Raw genomic sequence first — 19,333 nt, forward strand, 5'->3', positions numbered from 1 at the left:
GGATCTTGGATTTGCTTGTCAATCAGATGAATGTTATGGAACCCTGCCTCAAAAAAAGTGCATATACGCACATATACGGTTTTGCGTGAAATTCCAGAAGATTCACGGATTCCTTGGTATGCTAATGGAATAACAAATTATAATGAAACTAGTGATATTCTAAACAAATATGGAATTGTAGATGATTCTTCTGGTGACCCACTCCCAGATAATTAATCATTTTTACTTAAAAGCTAAAACCCAGAGTTCCACTAAAGCCATAATAGATTTAAGAGGCCTCCTGTATATGTAGTAGCTGTTCTGTGAGCTTGCAGCCTGGCATGATGGGAGAAAAAAGTCTGGAATCAGACAGACATAGGCGCAAATATTAACTCTGTCACTTATAAGCTGTCTACAAGTCTTCATTTTTCTCAAGCCTGTTTTTCCCATTAGCATAACATAGCCAGTAATATCTACTTTCTAAGATTCCCAGAAATATTTGGTGAAATAATTCACTTATGCAGTTTTTAAACATTATTATTATCTAGTATGTGTCTTGTGATATACTGGGCATTGATAAAATAAAGATGACAAGGTCCCCTTTTCCTCAAAGGATTGTTGGCCTTTGTGCTTACAGATTACATATAATAGGTGCTTTCTAAATGTTAGATTCCTCTTCTAGTGAAAATTATCACATACTGGAAAGTGGAGAGATTGGTGGGAATATTCATTTATGTGAGTGGTAGAGAGGGGAGTATATGACATAACTCATGCTAATATCAGAGTAAGGGTTTATCCTATTTTATGTAAATTTTTACAAGCACAGACATGTTAATCAATTCCTTCATGTTTCTCTTTCTTCCTCCTTACCCTGCTTCTAAGGGGAATGCCTCTGCTACGAAGGCTACATGAAGGATCCAGTACATAAGCACCTTTGCATTCGGAACGAATGGGGGACGAACCAGGGGTAAGTGAGGATGTGACGACTTAACTGGCTCCCACATGTCACTGCTTCTGACACAGACATGATGTGGAGTAACTGCATGGAGAGGAATAGAGCTAAAGGGTGGCTATATTCTGAACAACAAATGGGTAAAAATGTCACTATGCCTTTCCATATTTATACCATTCCAGTGACGTCCATATCATCTTTTTCTCCATTTACGAGTCAAGAGATGATGCCTCTGACTCGCAGCCCTGCAGCTTCCAGCTGGGATCTGAAAATCAAGCTGTCCCTCTCTTCCTTTTCACACTGCTGCCAGCCACGAGGATTCCACAGGCAGAATTTAGCTGATGATTTTGTTTGGAGACACATGAAGCCACAGAGACTCCAGTGTAGCTCTCCCAGATCCTGATGAGCTTTGCAAGACTGACATGAGTGGAAATTTGTTTTCACCAGGACTGTCAGCAGGGGTGACATACAGAGACTCAGGAAGTACTCTGTGTTGAATAAGAGAGTAATTTGCCTGATCCCCAATTATCATTTCTCAATGAGACTTTTGTTTTCCCCTAGACACACACAAGTGGGACAAAGTAGTTATCTTGTCTATTCCTTTTTTATTTTTTACATTTTGAATATTTTTATTGGGATGAAAAATACATAGCATACAATGTATCATTTAACCATTTTTAAGGATACAGTTCAGTGGCATTAAGTACATTCACATTGTGCAAGCATCCCACTATTCACTTTCTATTGCCCTTTTTTTTTTTTTTTTTTTTAATCTGTAACATTGTCTTGCTCTGTTGCCCAGGCTGGCGTGTAGTGGCATAATCATAGCTCACAGTAACATTCAACTCCTGGCCTCAAGCTGTCCTCCTGCCTCAGCCTCCCTGAGTGCTGGGATTACTGGCATGAGCTACTGTGCCCTGCCCTCTATTACTTTTTAAATGCAACTTTCTACTTTATTTTAGATGCTGAGAGTTTATTTTCTACATTGGCTGGGTCCTGAAGGAGGGTGGGATGAGAAGGGGATCAATAAATACGAACTACTAATAGCATCAATGGAACAGAGAAAACTAGAAAGAAATCAAGGCAAAAGGCATCTTGGAGTGGTTGCTTGGATTGCAAGTTAGATATGTATTTGCAGCTTGACAGGGGGAAAAAAGAAACCAGTGTCATTTCAGACACTGCCATGGAGGACTCACATCCCTGAGGTCAATGATCTGTCCCTTCCGTGTGATTCTGACGAGACCAAACCTAGAATATTGAATGTAGTTCTGGACTCTCGAAGCAATAAATATGGTGACAAATGGGTGAGCATTTGGAGAAGAGCAGTAAAAATGATTGAAGAGTCTAAGGGAGTGACTTATGATAAAGGGATAGAATAACTCAACTCTTAGAACTTAGCCAGCTTATGACTAAGTCAAGGCATGATAGATGCCCATAGATGTTAGGAGAGGGCAAATGTTCTGGAACGGGTTGAAGTTGAGGGATAAGGACAAGAGAGAATGGAGTTAGGGAAAGGAAATCTGAGTCACAGGTTAGAAAACTTGGGGAAGTCAAAATGCCATGAAATTTTTCTGTTTGTGAAAGTGAAAGATTGCTCAGTTTTGACAGAATTTGAGGTCATATTACAGAGACAGCCCACAACATTTAGAGGAAGGTGTTTGTAGAAGGGCAGCTACATAGGAGGCAGCCTGTTATTGAAAGACTGGGGAAAAGGGCAGGTTTGGCTGATAGAAGTGCAGTGGGATATCAATGAATAATACCACTGGCTATTTAAATTCTATGGAGTTCCCTTACCGTCTTTGCCACTGAAATGTTGGCATAGTATCTGGGGATCCAAAATTTTAGCTTATGGGATGGCTAAGAATCGCAGTTGACTGTGGTTCTTACTGATTAAAATAGTGTAAGTGGTGATAGATGACCAGTCTCTGTCTCTTAGCTGCTGACTTGCTGCTGGAGAAAACAGTGACAAAACATCATTTCACTTTGGCCCTGAGTGATCCAGGCTGGCTCACTGGAGTGATTGGATTTGGTGGTGAATCGCTCAAGCCTCCACATCCCTCGCCTTGTAGACAGCTCATGGGAGGATGGGTCTGACTGGACTTGATAATTGCATAAGCCTTCATCCTTCCCTCTGGCTGTATGTAGAGACAGTCTTAGGATGCAGACAAGAGCCTCAAGGGAAATGGTTGAGGCCCCAGCATAAGTGTCATTTAAAACAAGGCAGGCTAAAGCAGTGAGTTACAGACTGACAGGAACATTAGCCCCAGGAAATAGACATGAAGACCTAATCTATCATTTCCGTCTTTAATTTCCATTATTCTATGATCATCACTGTCTATGAGGTCTCATTTTGGACACTAATAAAATAATGGAGCAACAGTTAGGAGGAGGAGAAAAAGTGACTACCTTGAGAATAATGGAACCAGGAGCGATAAGCAGTGTGAGTTTATATGTATATGGTATTTAAAAAGCGCCAGACAAATGACTGTATTTTTCCTCATAAAATGACAAGGTAAGTGTAAAGTATAAGGTGCCATACATCTTGATTTAAATCAGCAATCTGATACCATATTTCTTTAAATGATTCTCACAAAATTAATAGCAATTGGTTTGAACATGAAGACTGTCACTCGAATTGAAAACGGTCTGACAGATTGCCAACTAATGATACACATTGGTGTGTTATGGAAAAATCAATGGTATGTCTGATTTTCCTGAATATTTTATTTAATTCTCCTGAAGTGGAGGCAAGCAGCCCATGTATGAATGTTTTTCACTTCACATTCTTGTATTGCATACATTAAAATAGCTCAACAGTTTTTTGAAGTAGAACAACCAAACCCTAGGCCAGTAATAGTTTTAAAACAAATTTTTTAGTGAAATACCAAGGTCAGTGTATGAGGAGAAAAGTAGCAATAAGCCTTTATGACTTTCAGACAAGGAAGAAAAAATTGATCAAGGAAACTAATACAAAAAGTTACAAATTGATTTTTTTTTTTTTTGAGGGAGAGGAGTGACACCTGCAACTTTAACCAGCCTCTGCCTTGTTCTAGTTACCTGGTCCTGAATGTGCATGTGTGTGTGTGTGCATGTGTGTGCGTGTGTGTGTGCATGTATGCTCTGTGTGTGTGTGTGTGTGTGTGTGTGTGTGTGTGTAGTGTGTATGTGGGTGTGGGTGGTGCCTGTGCATTATGTGTGTACATGTGGTATATGTGTGACTGTATGGTGTGTGTGTATGTGTGTGAGTATGTGCAGGACAGGAAGCCAGATTGTTTATAGTGATCCTGTCACCACTCCATCATTTATTCTCCCACTCATTTGTGTTTTCAACAAATATTTGCCCCATTATCTCTTGTGGTCCATAGTATGCTAGGTTGTTATTTATAGAAGGCAATGTGGTTCCTGCTCGGGAAGAACTAACAGTCTATGCAGATAATTGAAAGCATAACAAGTAATTGCAATGAAATCTAAGACTTATTTAAATAAAGGTGTGAGCAAAAGTCTGTGGGATTGAAGTTTAAGGGGTGACTTACGTGAGGTCAAAGAATCTGGAATAGGACTTCATGGGGAATTTGGATTGTGAACTGTTCTACTTGCCAGATAAAAAAGGGCGTTCTAAGCAAAGGGAACCAGCATGTAGAAAGGTACAGAGACATGAGAAACATGGTTTTTTTCAGGAATTGTAAATGAAAAGCTCAATGTAAAATAAGAATTCAGTTTACAGAGACAAGATAAGAGGTTGGTAAGGTGATGACAGACTAGATAGCAAAGAGCTGTTGTTTACTAAGACTGTGGACATTAAAGCTCCCATGTACAGGACCCTAGAACCGCTAGCAGGAGGGAAGGGGAAGTCCCAGGTTTACTCTCACTACACATTACTTTTTTAGGACCTTTCGTATCAAATTTAAAAACACAAAACTTCTTGGGGTTACCTAGACTTTTATTTATCTGGATTACCTCAGCAAAACATGTTCCTGCAGTTATCCTGTAGATAAAAGGCTTTAAGACCAAACAACCAAGAATGACAGAGAATTGGAGACCATATGCAGAAAGCATGTGAATCGAGGGGGTTGCAGTCATCTCCTGTGGCGACTCTAGTTCTGCCACAGTTGCTCAGGGAGAAGTGAGGCAGGTTGAAACATTCGTGTGTTGGTCTTACTGGTGAAGCTAGTCACTCCAGCTCGGCCAGGTGACAGGGTCCAGGTGGCAGATGATACGATCATTGAATTCGTTGCACAAGAATTCCTATTCATTAAGAGTAAAAATAGCTTCAGAAAGATTTAAACAAAGTCATGGATGACAGATTTCTAATGGATTATTAAAAGAACATGGAATGTTTGAGGTTACATCCTTGGTCTGTGAGGTTGGCAACAAAATCAATCATTCCCTGCCACAACATCCCCTGTGACCCTGTTGCCAGGCATTGGACCCAGGGTGGAAAGTTCTTACCCCTGCACAATGGCTTACCACATCTTCTGTCTCCCTGCGTGAATTCACTGAGTAACTCCTCGGCCTGCTGTCCCTGTGGCTGCATGCACACAGCCGGCGATTATTAAAGTCTGTGTTTGATATTTGTTTGCTAGGACAACAAGGACAAATTGAAAATTTTCACAGAAGGGAACTGAAAACAATAAGTGAGGGTGGAGGAGGCAAGAGATATTGATTTACATGAAATTATTAGAGGAGGAAAAACAGATTTATTTAGCTACTTTGGAGATGATTATGAAAGACTATAATCATGTTTTTTTGGTTAAATTAAAAGTGCACCCAGGGGCCTCTAGATACATTTTTCAGAATATCACAATTAGGTTAAATTCATGCATCGGAAAGATTTCCAGTAAATAATAGCCTGATTTCTTATTCTGGCATCTCAGATACAGAGGGCAACACCAAGGAGATTCCCCACTAGAGAAATATAAAATGTCACTAGATTTCAATGCTGAAGGATGGGGACAGAGCAATAATTCATGAGATGGGAAGCAACCTGCTGTGGAAAACGAGCAGGTGTTTCTCCAAGGTGTTAGAAGCTGTTGTCAGGAATGGTCCTGCTCATCAGAATACTTCTTCCTTTCACTGCCTGCCCTGGAGGCAATGCAGTTACAATGCCATGCCAGGTAGATGCACACAGGCACACACACGTTCACTCACTCATACATGGCCCATGCTGCCTTCATATGTCATTCCCACTGTCCCAGTTGCATACTATCTCCCCTTCTATTTCTACAACTTCTTCCTACTTCTCACCTGCTCAGAAGTGACTGCTTAGGGATTCCATACCTTTATAAGGAGCAAGTGTCCCAAACCATAGAAGCCAGTTTCCACTTGAAGCCAAGAATGAAGACTGTGTTCCTCATGACTAGCCTCAGCTCCTCCATCTTGCTCAAAACATGTCCTTGACAGGAGGCGATTTTATTTTGGCCCGCCTGAAAGATGTCATTCTTAACAGCTCCCTAGAGACCACTAACAGGTCAAAGGCCACATCTGGTCCAGAGGATATCTTTGCCTCTGAGTCCAAGGCGGGAGGTGAGGCCAACCTTCACTAGTTACTAAAAAGGATCCAAAATCAATCCTGACTTCCCCTGGCCACCTAACGTCGAGCAAGAACTTCCTCTCAGCCATCTGTCAGTCAAAGTGTAAATGCTTAGACTTTCTCAGGACAGCGACTGGCATGTTGAGCTGTAGCTCTGATTCCAAGCCCAGGTCTTGGGTCACGTCTGGTTTCTTTGACCAGCCTAAAGTCTCTTCAGAAGTGACTCAGGTGGGATCAGACAGTCTGTAGTGAAATAGGAAATTTCTGACTCTTTCCCTATTTCTAGCTCATCATCTGGCTCTGACTTCCCCCACTCCTTTGCTGGTTTCCATGTCACTGCTATCCCGCTCACCTTCATCCAACCCCTCAAACAAGATTTGCCGACCAGACCGTGGCTGTTCCTTTATCTCTGGGTGCCCCCCTCTCCTGCCCTCCAGCCTAGACTTCATTGTCTGTGCCCAGCTTCTGTCATTGCCTTGCCATTCACAAATTGGATTATCTTCCCATTAGCTCTCTTTTAATTCTTCTCCCTCTCTCTCTCCTCCTCTCTCATCATTATCACTTATTGCTAACAATGGTTTCCAGCATATTCATTTGGCCATTTATTTTATTCTACCTCTTCCTCCTTCTCTTTTTTCCTTCCCTTCTTGCACATCCTCTCCCTCTCTCTCTCTGCCTCTCCCTCTCTCCCTCTCTCTCTTTTTCTCTCTCTCTTTTCTCTACCTCCTCTTTTTCTCTCCCTCTCCCTCTCCCCCCCTCTCCCTGCTCTCTCTCTTCCTATCTTCCTCTCTCCCCCTATCTTCCTCTCTCCCCCTCCCTCTCTTTCTTCCTCTCCCTCTCTTTTCCTCTCCCCCGTGCTCCCTCTCTTCCTCTTCTTCTCCCTCTCTCTCTTTTCTCCCCCCTCTTTTACCTTTATCTTCTCTTCTTCCACCAGAAGTCAGTGAAGATGTGACTACTCTTTCTCTTACCTTCTTCTGTGTCAAGCAGACCAAAGGGGCACTTGGAATTAAACCTAAAGTTCTCAGTTTCTTTTCTCTAAGGATTCCCTGCTGAAACCTAATTCTGGTAGAAATATTGTCCCTTAAAAGGAAAAAGGACGCTTCCCTGGGTGAGCAGGCAGGCACTAAATGCTTGAAAGTAATCTTCACCTACCAGGATTCCCTCCACAGACTTAACAGGATCATCCTCTCCAGTTGGCTTGGGAAACCCTTCACCTCCTTCTCTGGGATTTTCTCAAGTGAAAACATATTTAACTTGACCAATTTTCACAAAACCCTTGTGGTCAGTCAGCTGAATACAGTGATACACTTTGTTCTTTGTAAAGGACATCAGGCTAAGAGCACATCTCTCCAGCAATGGAGGGCAGAAACCCAACCCATGCTTGCTAAGACAAGCCAACCCTGAGACAAAGGGCACATCTGTCCAGATGGGTACTTTTTTTCTAATTTACACAAAGGCCCTTGAGCTAGTGCTGAACCTGTGGTCATTTTGAGTGATGCCCTTTGCTCCCCTCTTAGAGGCAATTGTAACCTTCTTGTTTGCTCAGGGTGATACAAGAACAAAATGTGCCCTAATGAGCGACTCCTGCACACTGGCACATAGAGCAGCTACCTAAGTATCATCTGATTTCAGACTTCTACCCCCCATCCCTCCTCGAGATTTAAATTTCACAAGTCTAGGAGAGGGCCCAGAATCTGTACATTTGACAAGCTCCCCCAAATGTTTCTGAAGCGCAGCCAGACTTAAGAATGCTTCTTAAGCAAGACATGGAGTCTCCAGGCATTTTGAGAAGGTATCCTTTTATCAGTGTAGTAACTTTTTCCAATGAAAGTAAGAATGAGCTTGTAGACGAGTGGCTAAGTGCCGCTCTAAAGATCCTTGCATTTTACTAATTGGGAAATGGAGAGCCAGAGAGGTGCGGTAACTTGCTCAAGATCACATAGCTCATAGTAAAGCCTCCTAGTAACCGCTGGGTATTAGAGACAAGTCAGCTGGTTAAATAAAGATTTAAAGGAGAGGGCGATGTGAAGGGCATAAAATACTCTGAAAGTCAGGGGTCAGCTGTAGATGGGAGGTGAACAGTCTACGGTTGACAGCCTGCTTGTCTGCATCCGGCTTCCCCAGGACGGAGGGATCCACCTTCATCCCACCTCCTCACCGTGGTGGCAAGAGTCCACCTACAGTGCTGCTTACCCCCATAGGAGGGGGAAAGCTCTGTCATGCTGTTGTCTCTGACTAGTCCAGTCACGGCACCAAGAGACTTATTTTAAACAGTGCCAGAGGCGGGAACACTCATATTTCCTCCAACATGTCCAGCAGGGTGAAAAAAAATCAACCTCAATTTACCCTCCCATCTGCCTAAGAATGGAAGATAAATTGTTTCAATTTTATAGAAATGAATGTTTTATGTCTTGCCTGTGCTTTCCAGATAGTGCCCTGCATTTATATATTCTACTGCATTCATGGACATTCCACTAGGAATGCTCCCTGGACTTTCACCTTCCTTGGGTTTCACTCTAAAAAAACTAGGTTTGAGAGTGCTGTTATTTTTCCTGGCTTTGGAGATTTTGGCTATTTATCTTTTTCTTTTTTAATCAATAGGAAAAAAATATACTCGTTATCCCATGTGTAGAGAAAACTGCCATTACCATTTTAGCAAGTTTCTTCCCAATTTCTTTTTCTATGCATCATAAGCTTGCTTTTTACTACCCTTCCTCAGTTCTGTATATATTTTTGTTCTCTCTCATAATTTAACAATGAGCATGTATTATTTCATAATCACAAAATAGGGTAACATAAAGAAAGAAGCTTTAAAAGTATCTTTCTGATACATTATTTTTCTCAAAACTTTTTCCTTGAGGATGTTATTCTTTTTGAGACAGAGTCTTGCTCTGTCATCAGGCTGGAGTGCAGTGGCCTGATCTCGGCTCATTACAACCTCCGACTCCCCAGTTCAAGCTATTCTGCTTCAGCCTCCTGCGTAGCTGTGACTACAGCTGCGCGCCACCACACTCAGCTAATTTTTATATTTTTAGGAGAGACGGGCTTTCGCCATGTTGGCCAGGATGGTCTCAATCTCCTGACCTCGTGATCCGCCTGCCTCCCCCTAATGCCTAACTTAAAACCTTAAATTTTAAACTATTTTTAGAGGAAAGAAGATGCGGTACAGGGCCTAGCGTTAAGGTTGAACTCCTTTGATGTAAACATCTCTGTAAGTCTGTGTATAATAAGAGGTTATAGGAACACCATCTAACATTCTGCACATTCAACACCATATTTAATGCATTACAACTTCATAACAATGTCACTGAACACTTGGAGTAATTCCTCACATAATGCTAATTAACTGCTGTCATTAGGTAGGGCATGGTGGCTCACGCTTGTAATCCCAGCACTTTGGGGGGCTGAGGCGAGTGAATCACCTGACATCAGAAGTTCGAGACCAGCCTGGTCAACATGGTGAAACCCCATCTCTACTAAAAATACAGAAAATTAGCAGGGTGTGGTGGCAGGTGGTAGCAGGCACCTGTAATCCTGGTACACACACACACACACACACACACACACACACACACACACACACACATTTTATATATATATATATATATTATACATATATAAAAAATTATCCATTTACCAGTTGATGGGCACTTACTAATTCCATGTCTTTGCAATTGTGAATTGTGCTGTGATAAACATATATATGTGATGTCTCTTTGATATAGTGTCTACTTTTCCTTTGGGTAGATACCCATTTATGGGATGGCTGGATTAAATGGTAGGTCTACTTTTAATTCTTTGAGAAATTTCCACGCTGCTTTCCATAGAGGTTATTATAATTTACATTCCCACTAGCAGTATATAAGCATTCCTTTTTCACCACATCCATGCCAACATCTGTTGTTTTTTGACTTTTTAGTAATGGCCATTCTGGATGGGGTAAAGTGGTATCTCATTGTGGTTTTAATTTACATTTCCCTAATGATTAATAATGTTGAGCATTTTTCATGTTTGTTGGCCATTCGTATTTCTTTTTAGAAATGTCAGTTCATGTGCTTTGCCTACTTTTTAATGCGATAATTGGTTTTTTCTTGCTGATTTATTTGAGTTTATTGTAGATTTTGGATATTAGTCCTTTGCAGATGCATACTTCACAAATATTTCCTCCCATTCTGTAGATTGTCCGTTTACTGTTGATTATGAAATAAAATGGTTGTTTCTTTTGCTGTGCATAAGCTTTTTAGTTTAGTTAGGTACCATTTATTTGTTTTTGGTTTTGTTGCATTTACTTTTGTGGTCTTAGTCATAGATTCTTTGCCTAGGCCATTGTCCAGAGGGTTTCCCCTAGGTTTTCTGCTAGAATTTTTATGGTTTCAGATCTTAGGTTTAAGTTTTTACTCCATCTTGAGTTAATTTTAGTGTATGGTGAGGGATAGGGATCCCGTTTAGTTCTTTTGCATGTGGCTATCCAGCTCTCCCAGCACCATTTATTGAATAGGGTGTCCTTTCCTCAGTTTTTGTTTTTCTATGCTTTGTCAAAGATCAGATGGTTGTAAGTATTTGGCTTTATTTCTGGGTTCTCTATTTTGTTCCTTTCATCTGTATATCTACTTTTATACCAGTACCATGCTGTTTTGGTTATGATCATCTTGTATAATTTGAGGTCAGGTAATATGATACATCAAGATTTGTTATTTTTACTTAGGATTGCTTTGGCTATTTCAGGGTCTGTTTTTGTTCCATATGAATTTTAGAAATTTTTTTTTTCTAATTCTGTGAAAAAAGATGTTGGTATTTTGATAGAAATTCCATTGAATCTGTAGATTGCTTTGGGCAGTGTGGTCATTTTCATGATATTTGTTCTTCCAGTCAATGAGCATGGGAGTTATCCCCATTTGTTTGTGTCATGTATGATTTCTTTTGATAGTCTTTCGTACAGTTCTTTCTTTAGAGATCTTTTACCTCTTTGGTTAGGTATTTTCCTAAATTTTCTTTTTGTAGCTATCGTAAAAGAGATTGAGTTCTTGATTGAATTCTCAGCTGGGTCATTGTTGGTTTATAGCAGTGCTAATGATTTGTGTGCATTGATTGTGTAACCTAGACTTTACTGAATTCATTTATCAGATCTAGGACTCTCGAAGAAGGTTTTCGGGTTTTCTAAGTATAAGGTTATATCATCAGCAAACAGAGATAGTTTGACTTCTTTTCCAATTTGGATGCCCTTTATTTCTTTGTGTTGCCAGATTGCTGTGGGTAGAACTTCTAATACTATGTTGAATAGAAGTGGGGAAGTGGGAATACTTGTCTTGTTTCAGTTCTTAGGCAGAATTTTTTCAACTTTTCCCTGTTCAGTATGATGTTAGCTGTGGGTTTTCATATATGGCTTTTATTATTTTGAGGTATGTTTCTTCTATGACTATTTTGTTCAGAGTTTTTTATCATAAAAAGTTGCTGAATTTTATCTAATGTTTTTTCTGCATCTATTGAGATGATCATATGGCTTTCATTTTTAAATTCTGCTTATGGGATGAGAATTTATTGACTTGCATGTGTTGAACCATCCTGTATCCCTGGGATGAAACTCACTTGACCATGGTGATCTTTTTTTTTTTTTTAAATGTGCTGTTGGATATGGTTTGCTAGTATTTTGTTCCTCAAGGATATTGGTCTGTTGGTTTTTTGTGTGTTATGTTCCTTCCTGGCTTTCTCATCAAGGTGATACTGGCTTCATAGAATGAGTTAGAGAGGATTCTCTCCTTCTCACTCTTTTGGAATAGTTTCAGTAGAATTGGTACCAATTTTACTTTGTATATTTGGTAGAATTTGGCTGTGAATGTGTTTGTGTCTGCCCCTGGGCTTTTCTAGTTGTTTGTTTTGGCCATTTGTTAAATTACTGATTAATCTCCCTGCTTACTGTTGGTCTGTTCAGGATTTCTATTTCTTCCTGATTCAAGCTAAAGGAGTTATATATCTTTGGAAATCTATCTATTTCCTCTATATTTTCTAGTTTGTGTGCATCGAGGTCAAACTGGATATTTTAAAAGAGCTGAGCAATAAATTATATTTATTCCACCTACAATTTTTGTGAAAACAATGCTAACAAAAATAATATTAAGGTTTGTATTTCCTATGCCAGAACAATGGATTCTTGTTCAGACACTCATACTATAATAATTTCTCCTAAGTTTTAAACTTTATGTAATTTCAAAAATTAAGGGCAAATATTTTGCCACTGAATATCTTGTTTTCTTCTTTATCTATTTTTTTTTTTTACACAAGGAATGCATGTGATTGATTTTTTAAAATCTAGAACAAACAAAACAGCAAAAAGAAGAAAATCCAAGCCAAAGTTCTATCCCTAGGGAGTGATCATACTTTTTATTTTATTTGTTTAGATATAATACTTTTTTAAACAAAATAACATTATATTGTTATGTCTCTTGATTTGTTCGTGTGTGTGTCACATGCAAACACACACACACACACACACACACACACACACACACACACACACACACAATGAGAAAGGCACATTTAATCGGTAGTACCTTTACCAGAATCACAGTTAGTGAGCAGAACTATCTGATGTCAACATCTAGGCTTTTTTCATTAAACTACAATGAAGTTCAACAATTTGAGTCACTTTTTCATTCCTTTATGGCCCTTCTCAACAAGTTTATTAACCTTTCTGTGTGGTTTTACACAATAAGACTAGCCTTGTTATCTCAAAGCAATATAGGCAATACCAGCCGGGCACGGTGGTTCACACCTATAATCCCAGCACTTTGGGAGGCCGAGACGGGCAGATCACCTGAGATTGGGAGCTTGAGATCAGCCTGACCAACATGGAGAAACTCCATCTCTACTAAAAAGATACAAAATTAGCCAGGCATGGTGGCGTGCACCTGTAATTCCAGCCACTCCTGAGGCTGAGGCAGGAGAATCGCTTGAACCCAGGAGGCAGAGGTTGCGGTTAGCCAAGATTGCGTTATTGCACTCCAGCCTGGGCAATAAGAGCAGAAAACTCCATCTCAAAAAAGAAGAAAGAAAGAAAGAAATGTAGGCAACAGCAAACTTGCCGGTTGGGGTTGGTCTTTTTAGATTTAAGACTGTTGGATATCAGAGGGTCCCTAGACTTCTGTGAAGCTGTAAATAGCTGTTCAAAGCCCTAAGATCACATTAACCTAATTAGCACTATAGGTGGAAGTCTCTCATGAGGCTGTTCAGACCTCAGTTCTAAGCATGGTCTTTCATTCTAACATAGAACAGAGACTCCCTTGTATATAACCACATAAGAAGGCTGAATTTGAAAGGAGTAAGTGCTCACTATTGTCGAGTGGTCACAAATGGAAACATATTCCACACTAGGAAAAGCCTGTGAAGAGTTGAATTAACACCAATGCCAGTGAACCATTATACTTCGCATGCCTGGTATTACAGCACCCCTTACACTCTGTCATGCAGGTGCGGGAGTAACCAGCTATTTCATCCTAGTCAAGAGATTGTGTACACCTCACTTCCAAGAGGGTTAATGCTCACCTGCTCACATTTATATCTTTATGAGAGGCAGCAGAGCATAATGGGAAGAACACAGTGGTGGAATCAGATGGGCTTGGATTCAAATCTCATTTCTTCTTCTTAAAAGCCCTGTGCTTTTGGCTAGCCTCATAACCTTTATGACCCTTGTTTCTTTAAAATGAGAAAAATAGTATCTACTTCATAGAATTGTTATAAAGATTATTTTAAAAACTTAAGATGAGTTGTGCTCAATAATATTACATAAAATATATAGGTACTCAGTAAGTGATGGCCTGTTCACATTGATGATGCTTTGCATTAGACACAGCCTCATTTATGTTCTTTGAACTTTTACCAAATTGATGTCAATCTTTTTTTTTTTTTTGAGATGAAATCTCGCTCTGTTGCCAGGCTGGAGTGCAGTGGCACAATCTTGGCTCACTGCAACCTCTGCCTCCTGGGTTCAAGCAATTTCCCTTCTTCAGCCTCCCGAGCAGCTAGGACTACAAGTGTGTGCCACCATGCCTGGCTAATTTTTTGTATTTTAGTAGAGATGCTGTTTCTCCATGTTGGCCAGAATGATCTTGATCTCCTGACATTTTGATCCACCCCTTCAGCCTCCCAGAGTGCTGGAATTACAGGCCTTGAGCCACTGCGCCCAGCTCAAATGATGTCAATCTTAAAGTCAATTTGGCAGTTGAGTTTAGAGTAACCTACCTCTAGAATGTAAATTCCATGAAGGCAGAAACAATGTCTCTTATGCAAAATTGCATTGTCATACTTTAATACACTGCATGGACATAGTGGATGTTCCAGAAATACTTGCTAAATAAACAAAAAGAAATGTGTTCACCTTCCCATGGTCTTTTATAAGCGATGCCTAAGAATAATAGTAGCTGCCACCTTTTAAGTATTAGCAAGTCTGGGGGTGGTTTGGACAGAACATACACAGGCCTCTGTTTTCTGAACCTAATTGGATCTTTAGATTCTCTCATGGAGTATGAGTTACCTCCCCAATTTCAGGAAGTAAGAGTAGAAATATCAGCTGAATCGCGGGCAATTCTAGACATACAGAGGTGGAAGCTCACCTCAAGGTTGTATTATGCAATCTGCCACCCCGTGTAGAAATCCCTCCTGTGGGCATTTTATCAGATGGCTGCCCAACCACTGTTTGAACACTCTTGGTATTGTTGGCTACATTACTTGAAGAGGCAATTCAGATCATGGTTGTAATGCAGATTCTTAGACAGTTCTTTAGGGTGAGTCAAAATATGTTTTCCTGTAACTTCCATTTGTTTGGCCAGCTCCATCCTTTGGAGCACTAAAGAATATGTTGATTTCCTACTTCGTATTTATTTATTTAGTTTTAGTTTTTTTTAATTATACCTTAAGTTCTGGGGTACCTGTGCAGATTGCGCAGGATTGTTACATAGGTATATACACGCCACGGTGGTTTGCTACACCCATCCCCCTATCATCTACATTTGATTTCCTACTTCTACACTCAGGACTGCTGGCATATATAATACCTTTGTGTGAATTAGAAAAATATGCTCATCTACTGTAAAGTGTGGGATAGATGTCTCTGAACAAATAGGACCACTCTATATACTGGCTGGCTACATGTTAATGTCTCAATAATTGTGTATGGGATGATGTCTCCACTGGCTCTTCTGTTCTAAACAGAATTTCTTCAACTATTCTTTAGATTGCAAGTTTCATGAGTCTCTTAAAGATCCTACTAGCTGTCTTTTGCATGTTTCTAGTTTGTCATTATGCCTTTTAGACTGTGTTGCCCTGGGCTGTTCAAATCACTGTGTAAAATATGGCATGCCTGTTTCTTCCCCTGTATTTTCTATTAGTGAATTCTAAGCTAAGCTTGTGCTAGGATATTTAAGAGAAAAGTCATGGTGTTTGCTTATAGTAAGTTTGTGGTCAACTAAAGATCTTTTCCACAGGAAATGTTGTCAACAAGGCAAAGTGTATTCAAGACTGAAGTCAGTTGTCTTATTAACCTAGGTGTAGATCTTATATAAAATCATATTAAATTTTAGCTTTATCCCATTGAAATCCTTTGAATCTTGACTCTGTTATCTCATGTATTAGCTATCCCTTCTTTATATAATTTGCCATTTTAATTAACATACCTTCTATATTAGTCCATTCTCTTGCTGCTGTGAATACCTGAGAATGGGAAATTTACACAAAAAAGAAGTTTAATTGACTCACAGTTCCACATGGCTGGGGTGGCCTCAGGAAACTTACAAACACGGTGATGGCACCTCTTCACAGGGAGGCAGGAGAGAGACAAAGTGCCAGCAGGGGAAATGCCAAATGCTTATAAAACCAACCCATTCACTATCACGAGAACCATGTGGGGAAACCGCCCCATGATTCAATTACCTCTCACTGAGTCCCTCCCCACAATATGACATGTGGGTATTATGGGAACTGCAAGATGAGATTTAGGTGGGGACACAGCCAAACCACATCACCTTCAGTCCCTTGTCTAAGTCAATGACAAAATTGTTAAAGAAACCAAGGTCAAGCCCTGCTTCATTCAGAGGTCTTCCTGAAGGCTGAACTTAACTCCTTACTCAAAACTTCTTGGCTATGCTTGCTTGATTCCACACAAATTCATCAAATATATATATCATCATCTAGTTCGTCTCAAAGATTTTATCCTGTGTGAAACCAGAAGGGGCATTTAATATATCTTCTAAACCACTGAGTGTATGCTTTTCTAAAAATCAAAGATGACATCAGTAGCAACCTTGAGAAGTCTCCAAAAATGGCCATTGCCCTAGCTTAGGATTTTGTCTGGCTAGTGAATCTATTGTAGCTCCTAGACATCTTTGCATTCTTTATTTTTTAAAAAATGGATCCATCCTCTTTCTCTGGAGAATACAAATCTGTTGGGATTTTGCCTCTATACTCTCTACATGTCTCTTAGGCCTTATCTTTCTCTAAGCCACGTAGTTTTATGTCATTTAGAGTCTTGCTTTAAAAGGAGATCTGATGGCGAGACACTCAATGGCTTTTATTTGATAAGTGAAAGTGAAGTTAATAATAATAGGTAATAATTTACTGTCACTTTACTCTGTGCCTAGCACACTTCTAAGACTTCTATATATTTTAATCTAATCACAACTACATGAGGCTGTCCCCTCTTTATAGGTAGGAGACTAAGGCATGAGGAAGTTTGGTACCTTGTCCAAGGTTTACACCCATAGAAAGTGGCATTATTTGGGATCAAGCCTTATATAGTGCTGGCTGGCACAGAAGGCAGTACACTTTATGGATAAGCATATTTGTGGGTGGCAAGAGGCCCCCCTTTTATGTCTTGCCCTCCCTCTCACATCCGCCTCTGAAATGCGAGGTAACATGAGTCAGACAGCTGAGCTGGCTGTATGCACAGTGGCTGGGTGGGTGAAGTTCCCACTCCAGGATTACCCTCCACCTGGTGTTCTGATTTTTCTTCTTTGAGTGGTTGAGTCGATGTAATCATCTTCTTTCCACTGTCAGTCACTTAATGAGCTCCCCAACCCCACCTCCCCACCTAGGTCCCAGAAGCTTTTGCCCTTGGAAAGAAGCGTGTAGAGAAATAGAGTTTAACCCAGAGGAATGAACTGGTTCAGGAATCAATGAAGTCCATTTGGAGAAATATTTGGAGTACTCCATGGTCTGTATAAGAGCAGGAGGGAGATTAACATACATACGTGTGTGTGTGTGTATTATATATATACACACACATACATGTATATGTTTGAGATAGAATCTCACATACATACATATATGTGTATACATATATACACACACACACACACACACACACACACACACACATATATGTATGTATGTATTTGAGATGGAGTCTCACTCTGTTACCCAGGCAGAGTGATATAGTCTGGGCTTACTGCAATCTTTGCCTCCCAGGTTCAAGCAATTCTCCTACCTCAGCCTCCCAAGGAGCTGGGATTACAGGCACCTGACACCACACCCAGCTAATTTTTGTATTTTTAGTAGAGATGGGGTTTTACTATGTTGGCCAAGCTGGTCTTGAACTCCTGACCTTGTGATCTGCCCACATTGGCCTCCCGAATTGCTGGGATTACAGGCGTGAACCACCGCTCCCGGTCCATCATGGGCTTCTTTTATGAGTCAGACATTCTTCTGGGTGATAAAAATTGTTGCCTCATTTACATAATACTAGGTAATATTTACTGAGTGCTTTCTATGTGACAAGCATTATTTGTAAATGCTTTGTTAGTATTCATATTATTTCCTCCTCACATTTTACAGATGAGGAAACTGTGATAGAGAGGGGTGTAATAACTGGCTTGAGAGTACACAGTAGAAATAGAAGGAGATAGAATGACCTCAATAGTCTGGCTCCAAATCTTGGTTCTGAGTGTGATGTATGAAGACAAATATGGCCACCATGTGAGCTCTTGAGATAGATTCCTTCTGGTACTCAAGACTCCTAGCAAGACAGTCCCAGCATTTGTTTCTAAGCCCGATTGAAATGCTTGTTCTTCATCACACTTGCTTTTTACTTTACCTCCTCCCCACTTTTGCTCAGGTCATTTGTTTCTCTCCAGTTCCTTCCCTTTAATACCCTACCTGGTTAACTCTGTTCATTCTCCAAGGCCCAGCCCAAATACCTGCTTTACCATAAAGCCTTTCCCAACTCCCCAGTTGGAAGCCTCCTCTTCCTCCTTTGGGCTGCCTCAGGCCTGTGACTATCTCTTGTGGCAATTGCCCCAGTGTGCCTTATCTTATTTCTATCCATTGTCTTGACCTGTGCTAGACCATAAGACTTTGGAGCAAGGGCTTATTTTTGAGTCTCATTCTCAAGTACATATAGTAGGTACTCAATAAAAATAGAAAAATTGCTACTGTTAAGATTTCTAGTGTCATGAGAAATGGACTTACAGGGAAGGTGTTTATATTAGGGACAAGAACGAGGGAATGTGTTGATATCACTCACAGTACCTCATCTCCTGTGAGGATATCCTCTGTGCCAGACACCCTATTTAATCCTCACAATAGTTGCCTAGGGTCTTATCCATTTTAGAGAAGAGCAGCTTGAATCTGAAAGGAACAAACCCAGCAGAACATAAGGGTTAAGACTATAAGAAGATGATCTGGGTCCAAATCCTGGTTGTACCACTTATTAACTACTCACTTCGCTGGGGGCAAATTACATAACTTCTCTGTGCCTTAACATTCTCCCCTGTGAACTAGGGATTATAATAGTACCTGCCTTATTGGATTGCAGTGAGGAATAAACGAAAGAATTATGGAAACTGAGACTGCCTGGCTTGTAGAGGGCGCTTGGTAATACCAGGTGG

General features: G+C 40.3%; 1 protein-coding gene across 2 annotated transcripts in view; it reads left to right on the forward strand.

The window, feature by feature from the left end:
* The window catches only part of ASTN1 (astrotactin 1), a 320,149-nt gene that overhangs the window by 167,024 nt on the left and 133,792 nt on the right, over positions 1–19,333 (forward strand). For both annotated transcript variants that reach the window (XM_032291314.1, XM_032291313.1), the window contains exon 8: positions 862–946. In XM_032291314.1, the coding sequence (XP_032147205.1) occupies positions 862–946 (85 nt within the window). The remainder of the gene's footprint in view (positions 1–861; positions 947–19,333) is intronic.

The sequence above is a fragment of the Sapajus apella genome, unplaced genomic scaffold (genome assembly GCF_009761245.1).
Source record: "Sapajus apella isolate SASKATOON/1434 unplaced genomic scaffold, GSC_monkey_1.0 scaffold25, whole genome shotgun sequence".
NCBI classification, from domain to species: Eukaryota; Metazoa; Chordata; class Mammalia; order Primates; family Cebidae; genus Sapajus; species Sapajus apella.